Raw genomic sequence first — 25,445 nt, forward strand, 5'->3', positions numbered from 1 at the left:
CATGGATTTGCTTCAAATGTGAACAGACTGTAATAAAATCTAGTTCACTAGCTTTGGCAAGGCTCCCTTCATGGATGTCAAACACAGGAAGCCTGTTTGAATTCCCATTGAATGTGCATTGCTTGGTATTAATTTATTTTATTACAGACTTTTTCTGTGGAAACTTGCAAAAATACAATAAATAACTTTGTATTTGTGACATGTTTCAATAGGCAAGAACTAGCTTCTAAGGTGCATTGAGAGAGGCTAGCCAGATTTATTTATTTATTGTTTGTCAAAGACTGTAGCACAAGTATTGTTGGCACTAGTGTTGTAGAGAGACAACATGGGTATTATTATGGAAATATCAGGACAAATTATCTGAAGCTAGATTTATAAAGTTTTATATTATGACTGATGTTTCTGTAACAGAGAGTAACACTGTATTTGGTAAAAGATTAGGTAGGTAGTTTGACAAATTAGAGTGGTTCAGAACAAAAATAATGTATCAGACAACTGGATGGAATAAAGTTTTATAGAAAAGATATAAAGACCTTAAAAAGGCGTTAATGCACACTATGTTTGATTTATCACATGTACATCATTCACTAATTTTTCTGCAGATATGCTCCATTTTAAAATCATGACAATAAATTACCCACGAGAAATACCTGTAGGGTTTCAGAGTTAAATATGAGCTATTAGTAACAATTTAATGTTTCTTCCACAAAACTATTTTTTCTTTTTATAATGAATGTTCCACGTTATTATGTGTCAGTAAATGGAAGAATTTTTTTCATTACTGATGTTAGTTCATGGAACCTTGTCACTGTAACAGTCCCATCAGTATTTGGCAATGGATGTGCGTTGCTTAATCACTTCATTCCTGTGCTTCATTTACAACACTGTCAAAGAGTTCATCTGGAGCACATTGCACACAAAACAATTATTTGACTCCATACTCTGAAAAATCTTATGTTTCTCATGTTTGAAGCACTATTTCTCATGAAAATACTCTGAAAAATCTTATGTTTCTCATGTTTGAAGCACTATTTCTCATGAAACAGTCATCTCACAATTTCACACTATTTCTTCATGTTTGGGGTGGCCTGCTCGTATCAACATGGACTTCTTGTCGGAGTCGTGGTGGCAGTTCCCTGTATATTGCCTCTGGTACATTATCTGTTAAAAGAAAAGAAATAAAATTAAATGAAAATTACAATTACACATCTCCATAACAGAAGATATTCTAAGGAAATCATTTTATTGCTGTAAGGTATTGATGGGACCAAGAATCTGAAAGAGGAGGGTGGGGCTGGGGGTGGGGTGTGGGGGGGGGGGGGGGGATAGCAGAGGCCATTGCCATTTGTCTAATTTCATTTAACTTCCGTTACAGGAAAGCCATTTTCTTACATAATGCCAACTACCATATGTTTTCCTGTTGTGTGCTACTAACAATATTCTCGTTTACGTTTTTAAGTAGGTGCCAAGGAAAAGGATGACATATCTGAAAACGAGTAATTTCTTCAAAAGTAATTTTCTTTTGGCGTACTACAGTCAGGAAAATTCAATGACTGGTTTGTAGTATGTCTGTAAGTGCATAAAAAATCGATAGCTGAGAGGGCTTATTCATGACGTTCATTCATCATTTCTTTTCAAGTGCTTCCCTCTGTGACTTCCTTCAGTAATCTTCATGACTTACATTTGGTTACTTAATTTAAAGACCTTGATGTCATTTTGATGGTGCAAATGCAGCTACAAGTATAATCTCCATGAAATATTTTTGAGTCCACAAAATTCATTTTTGTCTTCTTGTACTGAATTTAAGTAGTGTTCAAATACTTCCATTTATGCTCAGTAACATACAGAAGAGTTGGGATGGGTGTAAGTAGTTAATTTTAAATTAATGGAAGAAGCTCAAAAATATAAAATTCTATGTTCTGGATGAATTCACTTTGCTGATAAAAGCTATCGAGCCCACAGCAGGCAATCATAAAGATAGTGCAGGTGAATCAACATAATGATGTTTTTTGTAACATGATTGTGGAATGGCAAACAAGAGCAGTCTCAAATCTGCTCATAGCTGCACTGAGAATATCACACTTAAGAAAGAGTACACCATATTCTCCGGACTTTTTATCGCCTTATTGCTCCACTTATTCCCACACCTGAGGAAACTTGCTGCTAGAAAACTTTTTGATCATATTAACAGGTTATGCAGTCACAGATTAATGTTTTGTAGACTTTACATAATTGGCCTTCAGTATTTGAATCTCTCTACTGGACAAAATCCGTTGACCTAAAATGACAGTACACTGAGAAATAAATGCATTTTTGATCTAAAAATACAGTCTTTTTCACTCCAGATTGAGAACTTTTCATCTACATACAACTTCCAGGTTGTACGCCTAATTTTAGGACTAACATAACAAAAAGATTTTGCATGAAAATGGAAATTAATGTTACGTCTTGAGTACAGATCAATTCTAAGTGAACTCAGTCATATGGAAGCTGGGTTAGTGATTTCATTTTTCAATGTTACTTAATATTAAAATTACAAGTTCATGGATTTTTAAATCAAGACAAAAATTCTGCCAAGTCAGATTTTCCTTTGTGAGTACCTGCTAAAAATGCTTATTGACATATGTTATGGAGCCATGCTGTCCATCAATTTCAGGCTTTTCGTGTCCGCCATGTCAAAGTTTTGACTGTCTTAGTTTACTGTTTTCCCAGTCTGATTAGCTAGGGCTAATTTTTTTGTAAATTATCTTCGACTATCCAAGAAAATCCCTATTTTATGTTGTCTCAACACTTCTGAAATTATATGTTTTCCTCCATGGTATCACTTATTTTCTGAGCAGTGCATATAATTAGACTATTGATAAAACTATACACATTTTCTCAAACATCAAAATCAATCTTGACAAAGTAAGCTAACCTCAAAAAATCAGTAAACTTCTGTTTCTTCCATTAAATTAGTGTATGGCAAATTTATTTGATTGGTTGAGTGCAATGTTCAGTTCATCTGCTCACATTGTAGTTTTGAAGCAACAGCTTTTAGCTCTCCATGACTTTGTTGTTTGATTTCAAGTGTCTTGATCTTCTGTTCTGAGGCTTTTTCACGTGACTTGGCTCCATTTAAAAAATCATAATGATTTAACACAGGTAACATAAAGAACACATCATCAGATCTGTTTCTGAGTGTGAACACCAGTGGAGTCTGTGCACTGTACAACCTTGAAACTCAATTTTACCATTGTTTCTTAAAATCAACATTTTTCTGTTCAGTTTATAATGCAGTCTTCCCACAGCAGACATTAAACACTTTTTATCCTATAATCAAGCAGTGGAGTCGTGTTGCATTTGGTTGTGCGCGCATATGTGTGTGTGTGTGTGTGTGTGTGTGTGTGTGTGTGTGTGTGTGTGTGTGTTTTGTGTTGCTACTGACTTCATAAGAAGTACCTTTAAGTTACTTCTGGACAAAATAATAGTATTTTGCGATACTGTGATAAGTTAGATTGCTACATAATTTAGTTTCCAGAATTAATTCCTGCTACAGAAAGCATCTTCACAAATATAATTAAATATATTTGAGGTAAGTTTTTTTTGTTATTCCTTGCATTTTTTGTCTTGTTTGATAGCTACATAAAAGGGAAATATTGACTTAACTTACCATTGCATCTGTACACGAGATCTGACCATATTATCATTTCTTGAGAGAAGCAGAAAACTCCTAGTCTTCCACCCTTTAGAGATGAGTCGTAGATGTTTCCAGAGTCTGCTACCATATGCTCTCCTTCAAATATACGAAGACGGATGAGTCCTATTCGTGGACGGTGAAGCAGCAGCCAGCGATATGCTACTTTCTCTTTCCAACCAACATTTCTTGGATCTTTCCACAATAACTTCACCTGTTAATTAAAACCATGACAATATAATCTAATTGAAAAAGTTTTTATTCTAATGCAGTAAGTGGAGAAATATCTTCCTAGTGGTGTCGATGTCAGAGAACTCAAACTAGTTAACTGGAGTTCATTTATACAAATTGTGCTAAGTTAATGAGCTCTGTTATATACATTAACTTTTTGCTTTTGTGTTCTTGTGATTAAACTTCAGTGTATACAGAGGTGAGTGTGTTTTAAAATGTCTGAAACACAAACATAAGTGCTACAATTTGATAGAGAATGCATCACACACTTCTTGCTTTCAGTGCACACGCATGCATGTGTGTGACAGTTGCATACAAAACCTACAAATTTAGTTAAAAAATCTTGCTTAAATGAATTTTTCACAGTAGCTTATACAGTGTAGTTAGCCAATAACTATTTTAGGAACATGCTAAGACTTATCACCAATTTAAGGAGTCCAGAGACCATGCAGATTTTAAAAATTTGTACCAATATCGTCTCATCATGACATGAAATGCAGGGCTAATCAGTGGAAAAATCTGTGTATTCTCTCTTGTCAAGATATGATAGGTTTAGTTAAACTTTAACTTTTTGACACAGTTATGTGACATGGTTGGTGGTTTCTGTCAGAGGAGATACTATTTGTAACCAGAAGCTCCCCTATTCAGATAAGTAAGAAAGACATCCATCAAAGAACAATGGGTTTGAAAATCACAACTTGTTCATTGGTCACAGCCTCTCATCCTGCCACTTCCAAGTATCTTTACTCCTCATCTGTGTAGAAATGAAATACAAGATTATGTCAACTGTGATGATATTTGGTCCCCAAAGCATCTTTAGATGCTGTATCAGCTGGTTCATTTGTCTAGATTTTCAGATGTCTTGTCACCTAGAAGAAAGAGATCGACCTAACCTGTCCTTGCTGAAGAAGGAAAGCATCTCACATGTTATGAAACACTTACTGTGTTAGTTACACCTGACTAATAATGCAGTGGCACTTACTGAATCAGAGCAAAAGTATTTACACTGCTCAAAATTGATGTGCCACCAGTGCCTAGGCATGTTGACTGTGACATGGCTAGCAGGCCGCAGCCGATGCACACCCCTGATGCCGTATGACTGCTGCTGGCCACGGCAGAGCCTTACACCTAATGCCGTTTGCCTGGGCTGCTGATGAGACATCCAACACTAAGTGTTTGTTGAATAATGGTGCTCCATTTAGATGTAAGATCCGGATTGGAAGAAAAGGTATCTCATTCACTTTCCTGTTTTCCATGAAATCTAAAAATAACTTGAAGGCTATCAGTAGTTACTGGTCATTTACTCACCTCGTAACATTATAAAATGTTCCTATGAAGTGATGCTTGCATAGAAAAAACCTCTTGTGAGGGCACCTGCTGTAGGATCATATGAATAATTGTGGAGTGATACCATCTGAGGTGAGATTGCTTGTGTGAATGAATGATGTGTGTTTCTCTTTTCCTGATGAAGGCTGTGGCCCAAAGCTTATGTGTAAATGTCTCTTAAGTGTACCTGTATGCAACTTAGCATCATCTTTACAGTAAGCAGTAATCCATCTTTTCCTGAAGTGTTAATATTCATACCTGGAGTTTCCATTGTTTGATATATTAAATTTAGTTATGATTACTATGCTTGAAGTCAAAGTGCTATGGTCTAGATGGAGGTAAAAAAGCGAATATATGAAGATATTTAATATGAAACTGTTTTGTGTAGATGATCTGCTAAACAGGCCATTTTCTGGTAGATCTTTGGAGGAGAAAGTGATATTTAAAGAATTAGGTAGATCTCCTTAAAATGTAAATCTAACAACTAAGGGGTGTGGGAGAAGGCTCGATGATTTGGCTTACATAACACTGAATATTTCAAAATAATTGCAAAATAATTTTGATCGGCTTCTTCATTGTCTAGAACTGATTTATAAGCTTGAATACTAAAACCCCATGAAAATCTTAAAAAGAAAATGTTTGAGAAAATTGGAAAACAGAAAAACTCCCAAGAGGGTAGAAGGTGGCTTCGATACATCCACATCATAACAAAGGTAATAAACAAGATGTTTACAGCTACAGAGGAATTTCTTTGCAATCTACATCTACATGTACATCTATACTCTGCAAACCTCTGTGAAGTGCACGGCAGAGGGTACGCCCCATTGTACTAGTTATTAGGGTTTCTTCCCATTCCATTCACATGTGGACTGAGGGAAGAATGACGATTTGAATGTGTGTGTGTGTGTGCTGTAATTATTCTTATCGTGTCCTCACCATCCGTATGTGAGCAATACATAGGGGGTTGTAGTATATTCCTAGAATCGTCATTTAAAGCCAGTTCTTGAAACTTGCTTAGTAGATTTTCTTGGGTTAGTTTACACCTGCCTTTAAGAGTCTGCAAATTCACTTTCTTCAGCATCTCAGTAACACTTTCCCACAGGTCAAACAAATCCATGACCACTCGTGCTGCCCTTGTGTGTATACATACAATATCCCATGTTAGTCCTACTTGATGTGAGTCCCACACACTTGAGCAATATTCTTGAGTGGATCACACAAATGATTTGTGAGCAATCTCGTTAGCAGACTTGTTGCACGTCCCCAGAATTCTACCAATAAACCAAGGTCTATCACCTGCTTTACCCATAAATGAGCCAATATGATCATTCTATTTCATATCCCTACAAAGGTTACACCCAGATATTTGTATGAGTTGGTCAGTTCCAACTGTGACTCCTTGATGTCATAGTTATAGGAAACTATGTTTCTTTGTTTTGTGAAGTGCACAACTTTACATTTCTGAACATTTAAAGCAGTTGCCATCCTTTGCAACACTTACCAAGATCTGACTGGAAATTTATGCAGCTTCTTTCAGACACTACTTCATTATACGTCATCTGGAAAACATGTGAGGTCACTGTTATTGCCCGCAAGGCCATTAATATACAACATGAACCACAAGGGTCCCAACGCACTTCCCTTGGGCACACCTGAAGTTACTTCTACATCTGATGATGACTCTCCATCCAAGATAACATGCTGCTTCTGCCCTACAAAATGTCCTCAATCCAGTCATAAATTCCACTTGATACCCCTTATGATTGAACTTTTGACAGTAAGCGTAGGTGTGGTACTGACTCAAATGCTTTTTGGAAACTGACAAATATTGCACCTACCTGACTGTCTTGACACAAAGCTTTCACAGTATGTAATGTTAGAAAAGTGTGATTGGGTTTCACATGATTGATGTTTTCGAAATCGATGCTGGTTAGCGCTGAGGTCATTCTTTTCAAGATATCTCATTATGTTTGAACTCGGAGTATGTTGTAAGATACTACAACATGTCAATTTCAGGGATATGGAACAGTAGTTTTGTGGAGGACTTTTACTACCCTTTTGTAGATGGGTGTGACCTGTACTTTCTTCCACATACTGGGCATAGTTTTTTGTATGGGGGATCTACAGTAGATCGTATTTAGAAGAAGGGCTAACTCATCCACAAATTCAGGATAGCATCTGATAGGAATTCCTTTGGACCCTGGAGCTTTGTTCAATTTGACACAATTTCAGCTGTTTCTCAATACCACTGACACTAATACTGATTTCACTCAGCTTTTCAGTGGTATGAGGATTAAATCGGGGCTATTCTCCTGGGTTTTTCTTTGCCAAGGAACATTTGACAACTAAGTTCAGCATTTCAACTTTAGCTTTGCTACCCTCAATTTCAGTTCCTGTGTCATTCATTAGGGGCTAGACACTAACTTTGGTGCCACTAAAAATCTTTACATATGACCAGAATTTCCTTGGATTTTGTGAAATGTCATTTGACAATATTCTGCTACGGAAGTCATGAAGGCTTCACACATTGCTCTCTTGAAAGCCAAACATGTTTCTTTCAGCATCTCTCTGTTTATAGTTTTATGCTTTGTTTTACACTCATTTTGCTGTAGTCTCTGTTTCTTTTAAAGTTCCTTACAGTGACTACATACCATGGAGGGTCCATCCCATTATGATATGTTTTACTGGGTACATATCTATCTAGTGCATGGTCGACCATTCTTATAAACTTGAGCCATAATTCTTCTACTTGCTCCTGCCCTGTACTGCAGGTTTCAAGTTCCTCACTGAGATATGATACTACTGATTTTTGTCTCGTTTACTGAACATATGTACCTTTCTTACTGTTCCATATATGCCTTTCTTATTGTTCCAGAACCACGTCTGTTCCCTGTTCCTACTACTCTGCATTACCTGAAATTCTGAAATTGAATCTCTGGCTCTCCAGTGCTTGGAGGAGCATTACAGACACCATCTTCATAAGTTATCCAACCTACTGACATCCTACTGCCACACCGGGGCACCACTTCCAACCCTTTTTGTACCCACAGTGTTCCTCCTTGTCCACCCCTCATAGCAGCTAAACCCTATGTAGCCATCCTTTTCAACTTGCCCATCCCCCAAAATTCCCTACCAGCACTCCACAAAATCCAGAGCCAAAACATTCCCATTACACTGTTTTTACCCTTCCATCAGAACCCTCAGCTCCACGGGAGTTTCAGTCCTATCAAAAAGCCTCACTTTTAGCTCTCCACCCAAATTTAACTATGCTGAATTTATCAAAGACTTACCCTCCTTCTCCCAGTCCCTGCAATGGATACAATTCTTTGTTGCCAATCCCTCCAATCAAATCCACCATAATTCCAACATTGAACCCTGCCTCTTCCAGTTCATACCAGCATCCAACCATGACTCTCCCGCCCCACTCCCTCCCTCCCACCTAACCACCTGCAGGTCACCTTCCAGGAATTCCTTACCTCCAACATAGCCTCATCATCCTTCCCCAGAACACCAACCTTTCAGTAGAAGAAAGAACACCCATGCACAACCTCAAAACAAAGTGTGACTTAATCATACTACCCACAGACAAAGGTTCCACCACTGTTGTTACGAATCGCAGTGACTGCCTAGCAGAAGGCCTCTGCCAGTTATCTGACTTCTCCACCTATAAACTCTTGCCAGAATGAACCCATCACAAAAGTCTAACACAACCTCCAATCCCTGCTTAAAGCCTTAGGCCCTTCCCAGAACATCTCCTCTGAACCCATTTCCCTCCTCAACCCTATGACACCCTGCATACCCACCTTCTACATGCTCCCCAAAATCCACAAACCCACCAATCGTGGACATCCCATTGTGGGTGGTTATTGTGCCCCACTGAAAGAATTTCGGCCCTCATTGACCAGCTCCAACCAATTGTCTGTAATCTAGCCTCCCACATCAAGGACAAGAACCACTTCCTTCACCGACTCTCCACCATCCCCATCAATTTACCTCCTGGATCCCTACTCATTGCTGTTAACACCACCTCTCTATGCACCAACATTCCTTGCGCCCATGGTCTTACCACTATTGAACACTGCCTTTCCCAATGTCCTTCAGACTCCAAACCCGCTACCTCATTCCTCACACACCTTGCTAACTTTATCGTAACCAACAACTATTTTTCATTTGAAGGGAAGGTATATAAACAAATCCATGGCACGGCAATGGGCACCTGCATGGCACCCTCTTATGCCAAAATTTCCATTGGCCATCTAGAGGAGACCTTCATATCCTCCCCAAACATCAAACTCATAGTCTGGTCCAGGTGAAATGATGATATCTTCATGATTTGGAATTGGGGACAAGACACCCTACCTCCTTTCCTTCACAACCTCTACACCTTCTCTCCCATCCATTTCACATGGTCCTCCTCAGCCCAATGTCCCACCTTTTAGATGTTGATGTCCTCCTCTCTGATGGCTCTATCCACACCTCTGCCCACATTAAACCCACAAACCACCAACAGTACTTGCATTTTGACAGCTGCCATCCCTTTAATACCAAAAAATACTCTCATGCAGCCTGGCCACCTTGAGACAGTGTATCTGCATTGATGACAACTCCCTTGCTCAATATACTGAGGGTCTCACCAAGGCCTAAACGGATAGGCACTATCCACCTGTCCTAGTCTGCAAACAGATCTCCCATGCCATTTCTCCTCACACCTGCAATCCTCCCACCACCCCCAAGAACCAGCCACAAAGGAGAGTCCCGTTCATCACCCAGTACCACCCCAGGCTGGAACAACTGAACCACATCATTCACCAGGGCTTTGATTAGCAATCATCATGTCCTAAAATGAGGCACATCCTACCCAAGGTACTTCCCACTATTCCTAAAGTGGCGTTCCATTGCCCACCCAAAACTGGGGCCAAGAGCAAAGTTGACCACTCTGCAGCACAACATGCAGCTGAACATAACACACTTGATTTCAATGGCTGCTTCACTATCCGAGCCATCAGGATCCTTCCTTCTACCACCAGCTTTTCTGAACTGCGCAGATGGGAACTATTGTTACAACATAGTCTCCTCTCCCGTAATTATTCTTGCCCCAACCAACAGTAATATACTGCCCCCACACACTCCACTCAGCAGTTTCCACCACTTCTGTCCTACATATCCTCCCCAATCTCATCTGCCACCTGTTTATTTGCAGCCCTCTGCCAATGCATCCACCTGTATTTCCCCACTCCTCTCCTTTTTTGCTCCTTTTCTATCCCCACCTCCCTGTCCCCAAACCTTCTGATGCTGTGCCTGTTGGCATTCTAGTCCCTGCACACTCCACCAGACAGTGTTTGTCTCTCTCCCCACCTGTACACTATTATCCCCACCTCCTCCAGACTGCTGCTTGCATCCCACATGATAGTTGCATTCCAATCAGAGATGCTGGAATTGGTGGTCATATGTGTGAGAGGTGTGCTTGCTGGTGTATGTGAATAGTGGGTCTCTCTCCTGACTGATGAAGGCTGTGGCCGAAACACTATTTAATTGTGCCTGTCTGAACATAACATGTCTTCTTTATGGTAAGTAGCAATCTGTCATTTTCACATTGTTAACTTTCTTGTTGTTTTAGTTGTCCTTTGTATTTTGGTAATCACTGTTGTCATAACTGCATCATAGTCACTAATACCAGTTTTGATGTGGACATTCTCAAAGAAGTCAGGTCTGTTTGTTGCATTAGATTCAATATATTTCCATCATGAATGGGGTTCCAAACTATTTGTTCTAGGTAGTTTTAGAGAAGGCATTTATTAATGTTTCATATGATGTCTTATCACACCTGCCAGTAATGAAACTGTTATTTTCCAGTTGATTGTTGGATGATTAAAGTCTCCAGCAGTGATTACAGTATGACTGGGAAACTTAAGTACAAGTGAACTGAGGTTTTCTCTAATGTTTTCGATTACATCAGGAGATAATTCTCGTGGGTAATAGAAGGATTCAGTTATTTTATGTCTACCCCTGATACTGAGTCTTGCCCAAAGAATCACACTTGCAGCTTCAATTTCTATGTTGATGATTTGAATTTCTTCTCTACTACGACAAATACACCACCTCCATTTCCCTCTAGCCTATCCTTTTGATATATGTTTAATTTTTCTCCAAAAATCTCACTGCTATATATTTCAGGTATCAACCAGCTTTCTATACTGAGTATTAGGTGAGCTTGACTGTTTTTACGGAGCACTTCGAACTCAGGCACTTTGTTGTGAATAATTCAGCCATTAACCAATAGATTTTTAATACTTTCACCTGCAGGAGGCATTTCTTTTGATCTTACACTGACAGTCCTGGTTTTTCTACAAGTGTCATTATCTGGATTAGATGGAGAGTCACCTAATCTAAAAAAAACTCTTGTGTGCTCCCACACACAGTCCACTACCTGGATAGCAACCTCTGAATGTAGCACACACCTGATTCATTTTGGGGGAACCTCCAGTTCTTAACTGTTTGCCACAAGTCCGTGAAGTCACAGCCTCGCTTGTCACAGAACCTTCAAAGTCTCTGGTTCAGTCCTTCCACTCAACTCAGAACCAAGGGGCCACGATCAGGTATGTGGACAATGGTGCACATTGTGAGCTTGATTGAAACCCTGTGTGCAAGGCAGATCTTCTCAACCTTGTCTGCCAGTCACTGGAATGACCCAAGTATGACTTCGGAGCCCAGATGACAGGCATCATTTTTTCTGATGTGTCCCACAATCTGCAGCTGGTTGCATTCTGTTACCTCAGTGGATGCTGGAATAGCCTCTTCAACATGTGGAATGAGGCCCCCGGGCACACACTCTGAGTGCATCTAGTGTCCTTTCCTGTCCCTTGTTGCCATTTCCTAGACAAGTATGATCATTCACTGTACATTTGAACTACCTTTTTGCCTTTGCCTCCATTTGACACTGGATGAAATAGATTTCTTCAAAACAGTTGAAGTCCACTGGCTCCGTTTCAGTCAAAGACGGTACCTTGAACTTGTTGGTTAGGTAGCTGCATGTAACATATTTTCCATCATTATACTAAACAGAGTATTAACAACACTGGAGAGCAATTTAGGTGAATATCAGGGTGATTTTAGGAAGGGCAGATCATGTTGTGGACAAATATTTAAACTGAAGTCAATCGTTTGCCACAGATTACTGAATTCAAAAGCTCTTTGTTGATTTTCCAAAGGCCATTGATTCCTTTGACAGAAACTATAAGTAAAATAAAACTATATGAGTGGAAACAGGTTGATACCCCTTGCAAGTTCCTATAATATATTGCCTGAGTGTGCCGTAGGAAAATGCAAAATGCTCTCTAAAGCTTTGCGCATGGAGTACGAGGGATTTTTGGGAATTGGTTTTTTATTCCTCACAATGTTGAACTATTAATAACAAAATTTAAATATATTTAAACAGTTCAATTTATATTCATAAAATCAATATATTCAATTTAGTTACAATTATAATCCTTGTTAGTGAAAAGGCTGTAGGCCACCACATTGTAGCAAATTGGTAAAATATTGCATGAGCCGTGACTGGTTGACAGCAATCCATTCATAAATACATTAAATTTATAATGACATCTTTCACATATGCACCTCTCTCCAGTCAGCTTTTTGCGGGAATACCTCGAAACTGTTTGCTGTCTGTCCATTTGTTACTCCGCTTTTCATATTGTTCACTGAGGTCAGATAAGTTATTTGGTGTGGCTAGTTGTGCATGTTCACCTATCAAAATGTTGTCTATAGTTGTCCTACTTTCTTTGGTATTTAGGTGGGAAACTTAAAAACGGAACTCATATTATAAGTGTTAAGTAACTTTTTTAAATTGTTCCTTTTATCTGAATGTTTCAGGAAATTAATATTAAAATCTCCACAGTTTATAATTTGCTTTTTTGTATGCTAAGTAGTTTAATAATGACTAAAAATTTTCCTATGAATATTTGGAAGTTTCCCAGTTGGGATCCACATTCTATAATAATTATAAGTTACTTAAAAGATAGCAGCAATTCACAAACACGTGTTTCCAGTTGTTAATCTAAGCAGAAACTACTGGTTTCAATAGATCTGAACTTGATTTTGTTTTTTACGTGTATCTCAACCTCTCCTTTGTCCATATGTCCCATATGAAAATGGGATGCTAATTTATAGCTGTACATGGATTCCTGTATTTACACAGTGCTCAGACAGAAATACTATATCAAATTCCTTTTGGTGTTCTAGAAGCTGTAAACAGATAAGAAATTCATTAACTTTGGTTTTTAGTCCTCTAACATTTCATGCACAGCTGGAAGCTGCTTCACAGTTTTCTTTTGTACGTGATACTTCATTTTTCTTAATTTCCTTTAAAAACGAGGGTAAATGTGGTATTTAAACTAAGGGAAAGCTCACCTCTCATAATTGTGACCACAGGAATTTTAATACTGGTGATTTTCAGCTGACAGTTCAACAATTCATAATTCATCTTTCCCTTTCTGATTATAGTTTTTAATTTATTTATTTAAAAATTTCCAACATGATGAAGTTGAAGAAAGCTGGGAACAAATTAAATGTGGTGTATATAAATCACCAGAAAAGATTGTTGGGAAACTAAATCCAAAAACAAGAGGTAACGGACTACGGAAGATGTTATTCAGCTTATCAAAAAGAGAAGGCTATGTAAAAATGCAGCTGACCAACAAGGAAAAGGTGAATAAAGAGGGCTACGGAGTTTATCCAATAGATAAGCTACAAAAGCCAAAGAAAGTTTTCTTGAGGAAATGTTCAGAGCAGTGGAAGAAAATATGCTAAATGGAAGAAATGATATAGCATACAGAACAGATTTTTTAAATTATTTATTATTATTATTATTATTTTTAACAAATGCAAAACAATACTCTCAGGTAGAAGACAAAGAGGGGAAAATGCTGTTTGGTGAAGGCATGGTGCAAAGATGGAAAGAATACATTGAGCAACTGTGTATTGGAACACCTTTATTGGAGGATGTAATACAAAAAGAAGCGGAAACAGGTGAAGACAACAAAGGAGATGACATTCTGCAAGAAGACTTTGAGAATTTTTTATTGATCTACAGGAGAACAAGACAATGGGATTAATGATATCTCTGCAGAACTAATCAAGAATATTGGTGTCATTTGAGTTCCAGAAAAGCATCATGGTTCCTACACTAAAGAAGGTAGTAGCTACAGAATGTGAACAGTACCAAACCTTAAGCTGAATATTGCATGCATCAAAAATTCTCATAAAGATAATTCTGAGGAGAACTGAAGAGAAGTTGGAGAATATGCTGATTGAAGATCAGATTGGATTCAGGAGGAGACTAGGAACAAAAGAGGCGATTCTGTCACTGAGGCTTCTTATTGAAAAGCAAATACAGAAAAATAAAGCACCTTATACTGTCTCTAAAGACCTGGAACAGGCATTTGATAATGTTATCTGGCAAGAGATGTTCAGAGCACTGAAGAAAGAAAGTCTAAAATACAAAGACATGTGGTTGATACTCAGATTTCATAAGAATGGAGTGGCTATGTTTAGCAGTTTTCATCAGGAACAAGAAGCAAAAATTAGAGAAGGCATGAGACAATGATGTGCAATCTCTCCTCTTATTTTCAATGCTTACATACAAAGAGCTATAGGCTAAGATTGCAAAATTGCTGAGGCGAGGATCAAAATTAATGGGCAGAAGACAGACATACTGCATTATGTAGAGGATATTGCTATGATCACGGAGACAAAAAAATCTCTAGAGAAGGTCCTCAGTACAATTGAAAGGCTTTTTCATAAATAGTTCAATAAAAGAATAAACAAGCAAAAGAGTAAAGTGATTGATGGTATGCAGTAATGAAGAAGAATATGAACCTTTAAGAATATGAATTGGAAGAGAGGAGCTAGAAGTGATAAAGAGTTCACCTATTTGGAAAACAGGCTCACAAAGGATGGCAGAAGCCAAAAGAAATTGTGAGCAGAATACAACAGGCCAAAAATTGCATTTAATAAGAGAAAAAACTTACTCAATAGTGAGAACATCATTCTTGAAATAAGGAAACAGCCATGAAAGCATTTGTTTCGAGTGTGGCCCTATATGGGTATGAAATCTGGACAAAAGGAAAACAAAAGAGAAGAAAAGGACACATTTTCAGACACAACAGCATCAAAGGAACAATAACAGAAGGAGCTGTTGAGGGAAGGCATTACCGGGGCAACTAAGGAAGACATACGTGCAGTACATTATGTAGGATGTCGGATGCTCTACACAGGTGGAAATAAAGAGGATGGCAAACAGAAGAGGAGAATGGCATGCTGCTGGAAACTAACCTCAGGGCTGAACACTAAAGAGAGAGAATAAATTTAACCAGTAAGATTAGGCCTTCTCTTACATCTAGCTAGGCATTCTACAAATTTTAAATTACATTACAAAAAAGCATCTAACATAGAATCCAACATTCAGAAATTACTATGACACAAATAACACAAAGGGAGCACAGATTATATTCCTTCATGCGAGGTACAACAATGAAGGTAGATTTAAAGCAAGCAGCAATGGGCATGAGAGAAGGATGGAATCAGGAGAGAAAGAGGAACTGGATGAAACACAGTTAACGAAGATAGCAGAAAAGGAAGTGATGTGACTGATTGAGAAATGAAAAGAGAAATGAGCATACTTGAGAAGATGTGTGCATTTACTTTACTGTTTTAGCAGAGGGATACTGGCCCTATATGTTGATTTTCTGGGGAAATGTTATGAGGTTGAAAGAAGGAACTGGTTCAGCTGCTTGTTAAAGACAATAGGGTATTGAATTATGCGCTGAGTGAATGGTAATTGGTTCCAGAGGTAGACAGCTGTAACAGAGAGGGAATTTGTGAATGATTTTGTTTTATGGATGAACACAGCTAGGTCACCAAATAGGTGAGCCCATGTGCTTAGATCATGATAACATGACAGGTACTCAATCTCTGATGTGAGATACTGTGATTCAAACACACTGAGGAGCTCCTATCACCTGGCCAAGGCTAGCATTAGATTTTGCACCACTAAACAATTATTTCTTGTATTTGCTAAAATATTTAGTTACTCATATAAGAAGTAAGGGAAATTACTGTCAATCTAAACAGAGCCCACATATCTGGCCATACCAGATAAAACTTGGATGTGGCGGTACCCCAAAAGTTCCTTGCTATTAGCTGGTTTACCTTATCAACTGTCCACACCATTGGCAAGCAGCTTACCTTTTGCAACAATTATTTTTATCCCCTGCAAATCCTAATGTTTACCATCCTGTCGATGTAAGTGTCAAGATAAGATCCTTACTGTCTGCAATGTATAATGCTACAATTGGTTGCTTAAGCGAGTCCAGGACTTAGAGCAACAGAGGGCTTGTGGCATGAACATTCCTCCAGCTTGGAAATCCTGTTTTTTTCCCCATAACTCAAACCCAGCTAACAACTCAGTGAAGGGACTCCCTTAGGTGCTTGGGATTTGGCACCTAACAGGGGCACATGTAGGTTTTGAAAATTATGAATGTAGTCAATGCTATTCATATTGTGAACAGGCTCCCCTGATCTTGATATCAAGATTCAACGAACATAGTTGCTCATATTATAAGTGCATTTTGTAGGAAGCTTAATGATTTCCAGCTAACCAGGTAATGAATTTCTTTCTGAATACAAAACAGAATATAGATAAGGAATATGCAAATAGCAGCTACTGGAGGGAATCTCAGGTGCACTTAAATGTATGTAGGGCCTAAGAAACGGTAAATTCTTAACTTAAATTTCATCTGTTTCCTAGAAACAGAAGCTAAGAACAATGGATTGCCACAGCAGATGTTCCAGATTTCAAGAACTGTATTTATTTAACTAGAATTCAGCATGGAGCAAAAATTTTATTCAACTGAGGTATAATGAAGAATTTTAGTTTTCAAAGAACACGGAACTTTTTTCTTCACTTAAATTGTTATTTATTTATTTATTTTCACTACTGGATGTGGCTTATGAAGCCACTTTATAGTGAATATTTGTACAGAAAGGCATACTTACATTACTGATACAAAATACAAACTCAATGGTGTGAAGGTAAATAAGTGGAAAAAATAATTAACTTTAAATTTGCCAATTGTCTAAATTGGCAGGATCTTCACAATCTGTGTCTCAATTTGTGTTGGTTTACAAGCCATTAAAGGTGATTTGACAGTCTTGACTTTCATTTTGTCCATATAAGGTGGAAAATATGCCCAGATATAATGGTGACCCAAGAATAATCTCTGTGTATATGTAAAGACAGAAACTAACAAAATAAAATAATTAAAAGATACTATGAAATGAGGAGTCCTAAAACTTTCATTTCAGTTAGTGTGAAGGTAATATGAATAATTTTATCTGCCAGTGTGGAAATATAATGAGTAATCTTAACTTGTATTGGTAACGTAAGTATGCTTTTCTGTACAGATATTCACAGACAGTGGCTTCATAAGCTGAAACTGTTAGTAAAAAAAAAAAAAAAAAAAAAAAAAAAAAAAAAAAAAAAAAAAAAAAAAAAAAAAAAAAAAGCTGCCTAAATGAAGAAAAAAATTCTGCATTTGTTCAATAAATATTTGGTCATGGTACCCTCAATGAAGAAGATGTGAAACAAATTAGTTTTCTCGGGAACGAGATTTTATTGCAGTAAGACAAGGAAATGTGTTGGATCAAGGATCAGAAGTGAGGAGCTATAGTTCTGACGGTATGGTTATAATACCATTACTAACCTGATTTTCTGTGTCTCCTGTATGCCAGAGTGAGTTCCTCAGCATCTGTCCTGGTCCTGTGCTGGAATCGACCAGTTTCAGCTGAATACCTGGTTCCGCAACCGCTCGGAACGGTGTAGCTTGCCAATATGTCTGTGTATTCTTCTTCCACATGACTGCATAAAATTTGTGATTGTTCTGATAACTGAAAAAGATCATTAATTTGTAATGAAAATCACAAGTAGGAGGAGTTTGTTGGATGAAACTGACTGTTGGGTTGAATCTAGATTTTTAAAATACGACAAAGATTTTTTTAGGGTTTCAAACTATGATAAAGATTTTGTATGTTCCCAAAATCCAGAGAGATTATCACAGTCCACTAATTTCTCCTGTCAAAGTAATTTAAAATTCTGCAACTCAACTTCTGAACTTATTTTTAAATTTCCAAGTCTATGTGCCCTGCTCCCAAAGTTCCTGTATTGATGGCTTGTAGGCGAATTACCCTCTTGCAGAAACATTCGTTATTTACTTTAAGTTTCAATAGATTAGTATTATTACAGAATACATTGATTTCTCTGATTCGTATTTCTTTGCCTGAAGGATTGAATATTTTTGGTAATGGAATACTGTTACACTAAATTCTTAGAGAACAGCAGCTTCAGAGGTTATTTCTTAGTACCATACATCGTTCTGTCACTCTGCCCATGCCTGAATGCATAAGACTGCTTGCTGTAGAGGCAGTCAGTCAGTCATGCCACGTAGACAGTTCGAAAGGCTATAAGCTGTTTCTACAAAGTGCTTCTCACTGAGAAGTTAGTTATGAACTAATAAATAATAATAATAATAATAATAATAATAATAATAATAATTATTATTATTATTATTATTATTATTATTATTATTATTATTATTATTATTGTTATCATCATTTTCTGGAACTGTTTTCTCCCATAGTTGATTCCATTTGGAATATAAACTTCACCAGCTAATCCTGTTCTCCCACCAGCTTTCTGTGATTACTCTGGTTCAGTTCTCATCTCTTTTGTCAACACACTCCTTCACACCTTTCTTTTGCCTCTCTATCCCTTTATCTTCCCTTCACATTTACATTTCATTTATATTCTTGGGAATCTCCTTGTTTTCTGTTCTCTTTAAGTGTCCATGCCATTCTAGTCTTGATGTTTCTGTTCTGCTCTTGGAGGGTCCCTCTTTCACTATTTCCCTTGCCCTTTCATTCCCCATCCTATCTCTCCTTGTTACTCCTAATCTACTTCAGAGGAATTTCATTTCATATGCTTGTAACCACGCACATGACACTTTGAAAGAATGGTTTTGCCTGTATGCCGCATTCACTGATTCTTTTATTTCTTCCATTCTCCTCTATCACACTTCCCAAGTACTTGACACTCTCCACCTTCTTGAACTGTTCACTTCCAATCCTTATTCCACTAGTTGCTCTATGTTTGTTTTTAGTTGCAACTAGAATCTCACATTTGTTTGCATTAAATTTCTCACAGTTTCATCCCTAGCATCCAGCTGTTCCTGATTCTCCTCCTCCCTGTTAACCCAGATCATCAAGTCATCTTTGAACACCATCACTTTCATCTTGTCTTCTTCAGTCTTTTCTGCCACCTTAGTCATTATCTTATCCAAAACCACAATGAAGAGGATAGATGACAAACCTTTGTTCAGATTCTAAAAAAACTAAACTCCACCCAAACAGGCCATGAAGTCCCAATAGTACCAACCAACCTCTTTGTCATCCTCAGCCCACAGGCATCACTGGATGTGGATATGGATGGGCGTGTGGTCAGCACACCGCTCTCCCAGCCTTATGTCAGTTTCCGAGGCAAGCCACTACTTTTCAAACGGGTAGCTCCTTAGTTTGCCTCACAAGGGTTGAGTGCACTCTGTTTGCCAACAGTGCTTGGCGGACTGAATGGTTACCTGTCCAAGTGCTAGCCCAGCTCGACAGGGCTTAACTTTGGTGATCTGATGGGAACCAGTGTTAACACTGCAGCAAGGCTATTGGCTTGTTCAGACTTTGCTTTCCAGAATACTTTCACAGTGTGGTGTCAGTGTGACTTCCCTGTAGTTTCTTCAGTCCCTTCCTCCCTTTCTTGAACTTAGGGATGATTAGTGCCCTCTTCCAATATTCTGGAGTCTTTTCCTCATTCTGCAACCAAACTTACCACATGATACAGCCACTGTTTCCCAACCTCCCCCTCCTGCCTTCACAATTTCAGCATTTACTTCATCCATTCCTGGTTCTTTTCCTCCTTTGATTTTGTACAGTGAAATTTCCATTTCTTTCTATGTCAGGACCTTCACTCCCCACTCCCTCCTTCCCAGAGTTTACTTCTACCACCACTGTTATCATCATCTCCAAGTCTGTTCAGATTTAGCAAGTGTTCAAAGTACAGCTTCCACATTATATTCAGTATCTCTTTGTTATAAACGTCTTTCCCATTTTTATCCATCATTGCATCCTCTCCTCTTACTTTTGACCTTTCCATGTAACTCTTTCTTACCTCTGCTGCTATTTCCTCCCATCATATTTGTCCATTCTTCCATCCACTTTCTTATCTCCTCAGCCACTGTCTTATTTGCCTCTTTTTTCCTTTTTCTTGTACTCCTCTTTTGCTAATTATGATTTATGAATAAATCATCTCTCTGAAATAAATATGTTTTGCAGCTTAGTGTATAAAGTAACCTATTGCAAAATATTCATTATATTACTACATTTAAGCCTTGTAAACAAATCAGAACCGGTATTTCTCTCATGGCAAACCTTATAAGTATTTGAATTGTTAGAGGCTTGCAGTCTCGTTTTTTGCATATATAAACTGTCTTTATGTGCACATGTATCTCTTTTTAAGTTTCTCCAAGCTTTTGTCAAAATACGCTGTAGCTGAATGATGCTCATTTGATAACTATGTGCTTATGCTGCACTGATCAACTTAAGCTTTACTTTTTATTTTTCAAGTTCCAATGCAAATAAGATGACATTGACTTTAAACCAGGTCTACCTCATGTTCTTGACACCTCCTTCTTCGTTCTTGATTTGGAAGACAAGACATCACAGTTAAAGAAAACTAAAATTAACAGCATTTAAATTTGCAGCTTAACAATAATGGGCACATAAAATGTTTTTATGTAACAAAGAAAATTGTCTCACTGACCTGAAAATGAATCCAACATAATCATCATCTATTTCTGTGTCAATGAAGAATGTTCCTTCAAAATCTACTCCGCCAAATTCATCAAATCCTGTTAAGGGTAAATAAGAAATCCACATTAGAATTCAAATGCTTCATGTGTGCTAGTCATTAAAATACTGAGCAAAAGAATACCTAAGTATCACTGTAGATTCAGGACATTCTGAAATCGTCATTTTGTGCACCAGACGCATACATATATGACCTGATGTTTTCCCATATATTTCTTGCTTGTAGACTTCTCAGGTGTTCAAATGGGTCATGTCATAATTACTTCCCAATATTTTAGCAAACAGACTTCTTGCCATCTTCAGGTGGTCCCTGACGAATACTGCTCAGCTCCTGTCAGTGCCCTGTACATGCCTACTGTTACCCCCTCCTCCACTCCTATTGCTATCTGTGTGGCCACTGTAGTGGATGGTGATGGCAGTGGGGGTATCTCCCTGGATGGAGAGATGTCTGCTTGTGGATATGATGGATTGATAGGCACATAAATGTCATTTACCCCTAACCCCTCAAACCAAAATTTTTAATTCCCTAACAATCAAACAATGGAAAATCCAAGATGTAATGGAGGCAGTGTGGTTTCAGTTGCCTGGGACTGCAGTCGTGTGTGTGAGTTGCGTTTGCATGAGTGTGTACGTGTGTATGTGTTTTGACAAAGGCCATTGGCCAAAAGCTCTTGCTATGCTTATCTACGACTCAGCGTCTCTGCTATATGTTTAATTCCCTAACACATTTTCTATGAGTCACATGAGTTTGTAATGTGTGGTATCGCAGATACCTCTTGGCATGCTGCACTTGAATTTACATTACATACATAACAAAACTGTTATTTAAAAACAGAAAATTTAAGTTTTAGTTACAAATATGTATGTGTGTAAATGTACATGCCGTAGCTAAAGTAAACAGAAAAGGTTTGAACAATGTAAATTTAACACTGGCAGCTCTTTCAGAAACAGGAGATTCTTGTTCAAGGTATGGGACAGTTACTGAAGGTTATAAGTACAGAACTATGGATTATGGATGGGTAAGTGTCAGACTAGAAATCCAAAGGTTCGGGTTAAGTTGTCAGTAAGTCCTAGGATTTTTTCCATCTCTTATTGCTTCTCTCATCTCTGGTACATTGATTTGTATGTGTGAAAAATACCAGCTGAGCTGTAGTTTGGAGTCCTGGGAAAGGTATAGGTCTCCTCATTGCATTAATTGATCTAGACAGTATTGTTGACCTAAGTTAATAATGATTGTAGGCTCATTTTAAGAATTTATTTCTTCTGTTAATATAAGGAGAGTTTAGGTTACCGTCAATAACTGCTGGTAGTTAATGCAGTATATATGGAAGCAATTTCTTACATTTGATTTGGTTCACTAACAATTCTAAAGCTTTTGGCCACTTAGCTTTTTATGCCATAGTTGCTCTAATTTCTAAGTTATTTAGCATCGAGCTTTACTCGCATAATCTGTACGGTCTGCACAATTCTTTTTTTTCTCTCTTTGATCAAATTTTTATGCTGTTCACAAACTGCAACAACTTCTAAACTTCTCACGCTAATTAAGGCCATAGCAACATGGTGTTTTGCTAAATGTACTTCTGACCAGAAAACGATTCTGGGGCTGGAGCCCAAGATTTTTGTTAATCATGCCTTTTGCATTCTTATGGTGATATTTCCTTGGAAACTTTCATCCCCTGACATATTCTAACTGGGAAGTGAAGTACCAGTTTTCATAGATTTATCTTTAATAATTTTTTAATGTAGCAAAATATTTTTTTAAAAATTTTCATCCTCTATTTCACCCCCTTACAGGCTGAATTTCTAAAAACATGAAACATGTATTTTTATTTCTAAGAGAGAAGCCAAATATAAATTTTCTTACGTTTAGCTTAAAAAATGCTTGCATAATATAATATTTCGATAAAAACTTTCGTCCCCTATTTCACCTCCACAGAGACTGATGTTCCAAAAACAGTGAAACATATATTTATTTTATTTTGAACTAAGAACCCAAGTTCAAATTTTTATAATGTTAGCTTTAAAAATGCCTTCATAAAACTTTTCATCCACTATTTCACTACCTTTGGGGATTGAATTTCCAGAAACAGTGAAACACATATTTGTTTGCTTCCAAACAAGAAGCAAATGCCAATTTTTACAGATGTAGCTTTAAAAATGTTTTATTAGTTATTTAATAATGATTTATTTTCGAAAGAAACCTTCACCCGCTATTTTGCCCATTTAGTGATTGAATTTCCAAAAATGCAGAAACACACATTTTTTATTTCTGACTGAGGAACCAAACACTAATTTTCATAATTCTAGCTTTTAAACTGTCATAATAGTGACATATTTTCAGAAAGCCTTTCATCCCCTTTTCAACTCCTTAGGCATGGAATTTTGAACAGTGCATTCTTAAATCATACCTACAGTATAAAACCAACATCCACTTCAAATTCCTTAGTGGTTTGGGCTGGGCAATGATGAGTCAGTGAGTGAGTCAGTCAGTCAGGACATTGGCTTTTATCTATAGAGATTATTCAATTTTTAACGGGAAGAAATAAAGAAAGGTCATCTCACTTTACATTTCCAGTTAGTTGTTGTGCTCTTTCTCTCTGTCCCCCTATCAGTTTGATTTATCTGTCACAATCAAGCATCTTCCTGCTTCCTACCCATTGGGCCAATGAAACAGTTTGGGTTAACTTGTGTTTTAATTCCTTTTCCCCAAGATAATAATCCTATTCAGCTTTGCACGGTGAACTGTAGTTTTACATCCTTATCTTTGGTCATAAAAATGCTATGGTTCCACATGATTCAAATTTGTGTAATTTTTTTATTAACAGTGGTATTATATAACTCTAAAACAGTAATGTATTTAGTAAAAAAAATGAGTGTGCTATCTATCTGACTGCCTGGCATATACAGAACTAGCAATAATATCTGGACTGTAGAGTCAACATATGAACTCATTCTACATCTTTCAAGACTCTCTTTTTGGCTACGATGAGCGAGACGGCACTAACAAACAGCTGAATCAGACCTCTTCCTCGTAGTCTACGTTACACATCTCTGATTTACAGTGGTGGATGGTAATGGCAGCAAGCATTTCACAAGGCCCAGGAAGCACTGGAGAGTCATGTTCTTATGTGGCCACTCAACAGCTGCTTACAATTCAAAATCGGCCCTTGATCCAGTGCACAAACCACCCTCCTGACAATTTTCCTGACATCTATATAGTATTTCTTGAACCACCCAAACACAATTCAGATGTAATAGAGTGGTCCAATGCACAGCTAGAAGCACAGATCTCCAGCACACATACACATAAGGGTGCATGTGATCCATTAAAAGGTTCCATTGTGTAACAGTGTACACTAAATTAACCATGACTTATTACAATTCCATACAGTTCTAACATGGAGCAACAATCACACAAGCCAACTGTCATTTTATGATGATGAAGTTAATGAGCATGTTTTGAATTTATTTCTAAGTTTCCAGCTATGTTTATAGGTGCAGAACATTGCTTGAATGAATATTAGCTTACAAAAGATTGCATCATAAATTCTATTAATGAGCAAACTGTAGCTTTTGTAAAAGTGACAGAACTTGTGAAGGATTCTGAATAATTTTAAAGTTGTGTAAAATTAAAGGGACAAAATACAGGATAATTCAAAATGAATATGGTGGTTACAAATGACTATAACTGTTTAACGCATAGCAATACATCAGTAAGAATTACACAGAATTTAAAGGAAAGTTCAATGCTTTGGATAACAGTAAGGAATCAGAAGCCGGTATGTAGATACACACATTTTCAAATCACCACCTTCAAACATGTTGTCTTGGTCACACTGGATGTGACAATGTTGTATTCTGCTCTTGGCCACATGGATCTTCGGATCTGACACTCATGGGTCTCTTTGTACGGGGTTGTGTGAAAGACCTTGTACATGTGCCTCTTTTCCTGAAAACATTTCTATGACTCAAAATGTGAATTTCTAATGTGGCTGCATTGGTGACATTGAATATGCTTCAGAATGCATGGCCTGAAATGGCATATCCTAGTGACCAAGGGGAGTCATACAGAACACTATAAATTATGTAAAAAATTTTCAACTTTCTCTTAAATTCCCTGTTACTCTTATTCATTTATCACTGTGCACTGAATAGTTATAGCCATTTCTAATTGCCAATTCATTTTGAATAGGCCTGTATTTTGTTTGCAATGGGACACTTCTGTTCGACGTCAATTACTGCT

At 37.6% G+C, this 25,445-nt stretch overlaps 1 protein-coding gene across 1 annotated transcript in view; it reads right to left on the reverse strand.

Moving 5' to 3' along the window:
* Positions 1 to 496: 496 nt before the first annotated feature.
* Positions 497 to 25,445, reverse strand: part of LOC124798056 (cartilage oligomeric matrix protein) — a 407,969-nt gene continuing 383,020 nt past the window's right edge. Inside the window, exons 20-23 of the mRNA XM_047261284.1 lie at positions 21,156 to 21,243; positions 17,995 to 18,178; positions 3,653 to 3,890; positions 497 to 1,161 (exon numbers count right to left, since the gene is read on the reverse strand). Coding sequence (XP_047117240.1) covers positions 1,073 to 1,161; positions 3,653 to 3,890; positions 17,995 to 18,178; positions 21,156 to 21,243 — 599 coding nt within the window. The 3' untranslated portion in view covers positions 497 to 1,072. The remainder of the gene's footprint in view (positions 1,162 to 3,652; positions 3,891 to 17,994; positions 18,179 to 21,155; positions 21,244 to 25,445) is intronic.

The sequence above is a fragment of the Schistocerca piceifrons genome, chromosome 5 (assembly GCF_021461385.2).
Source record: "Schistocerca piceifrons isolate TAMUIC-IGC-003096 chromosome 5, iqSchPice1.1, whole genome shotgun sequence".
NCBI classification, from domain to species: Eukaryota; Metazoa; Arthropoda; class Insecta; order Orthoptera; family Acrididae; genus Schistocerca; species Schistocerca piceifrons.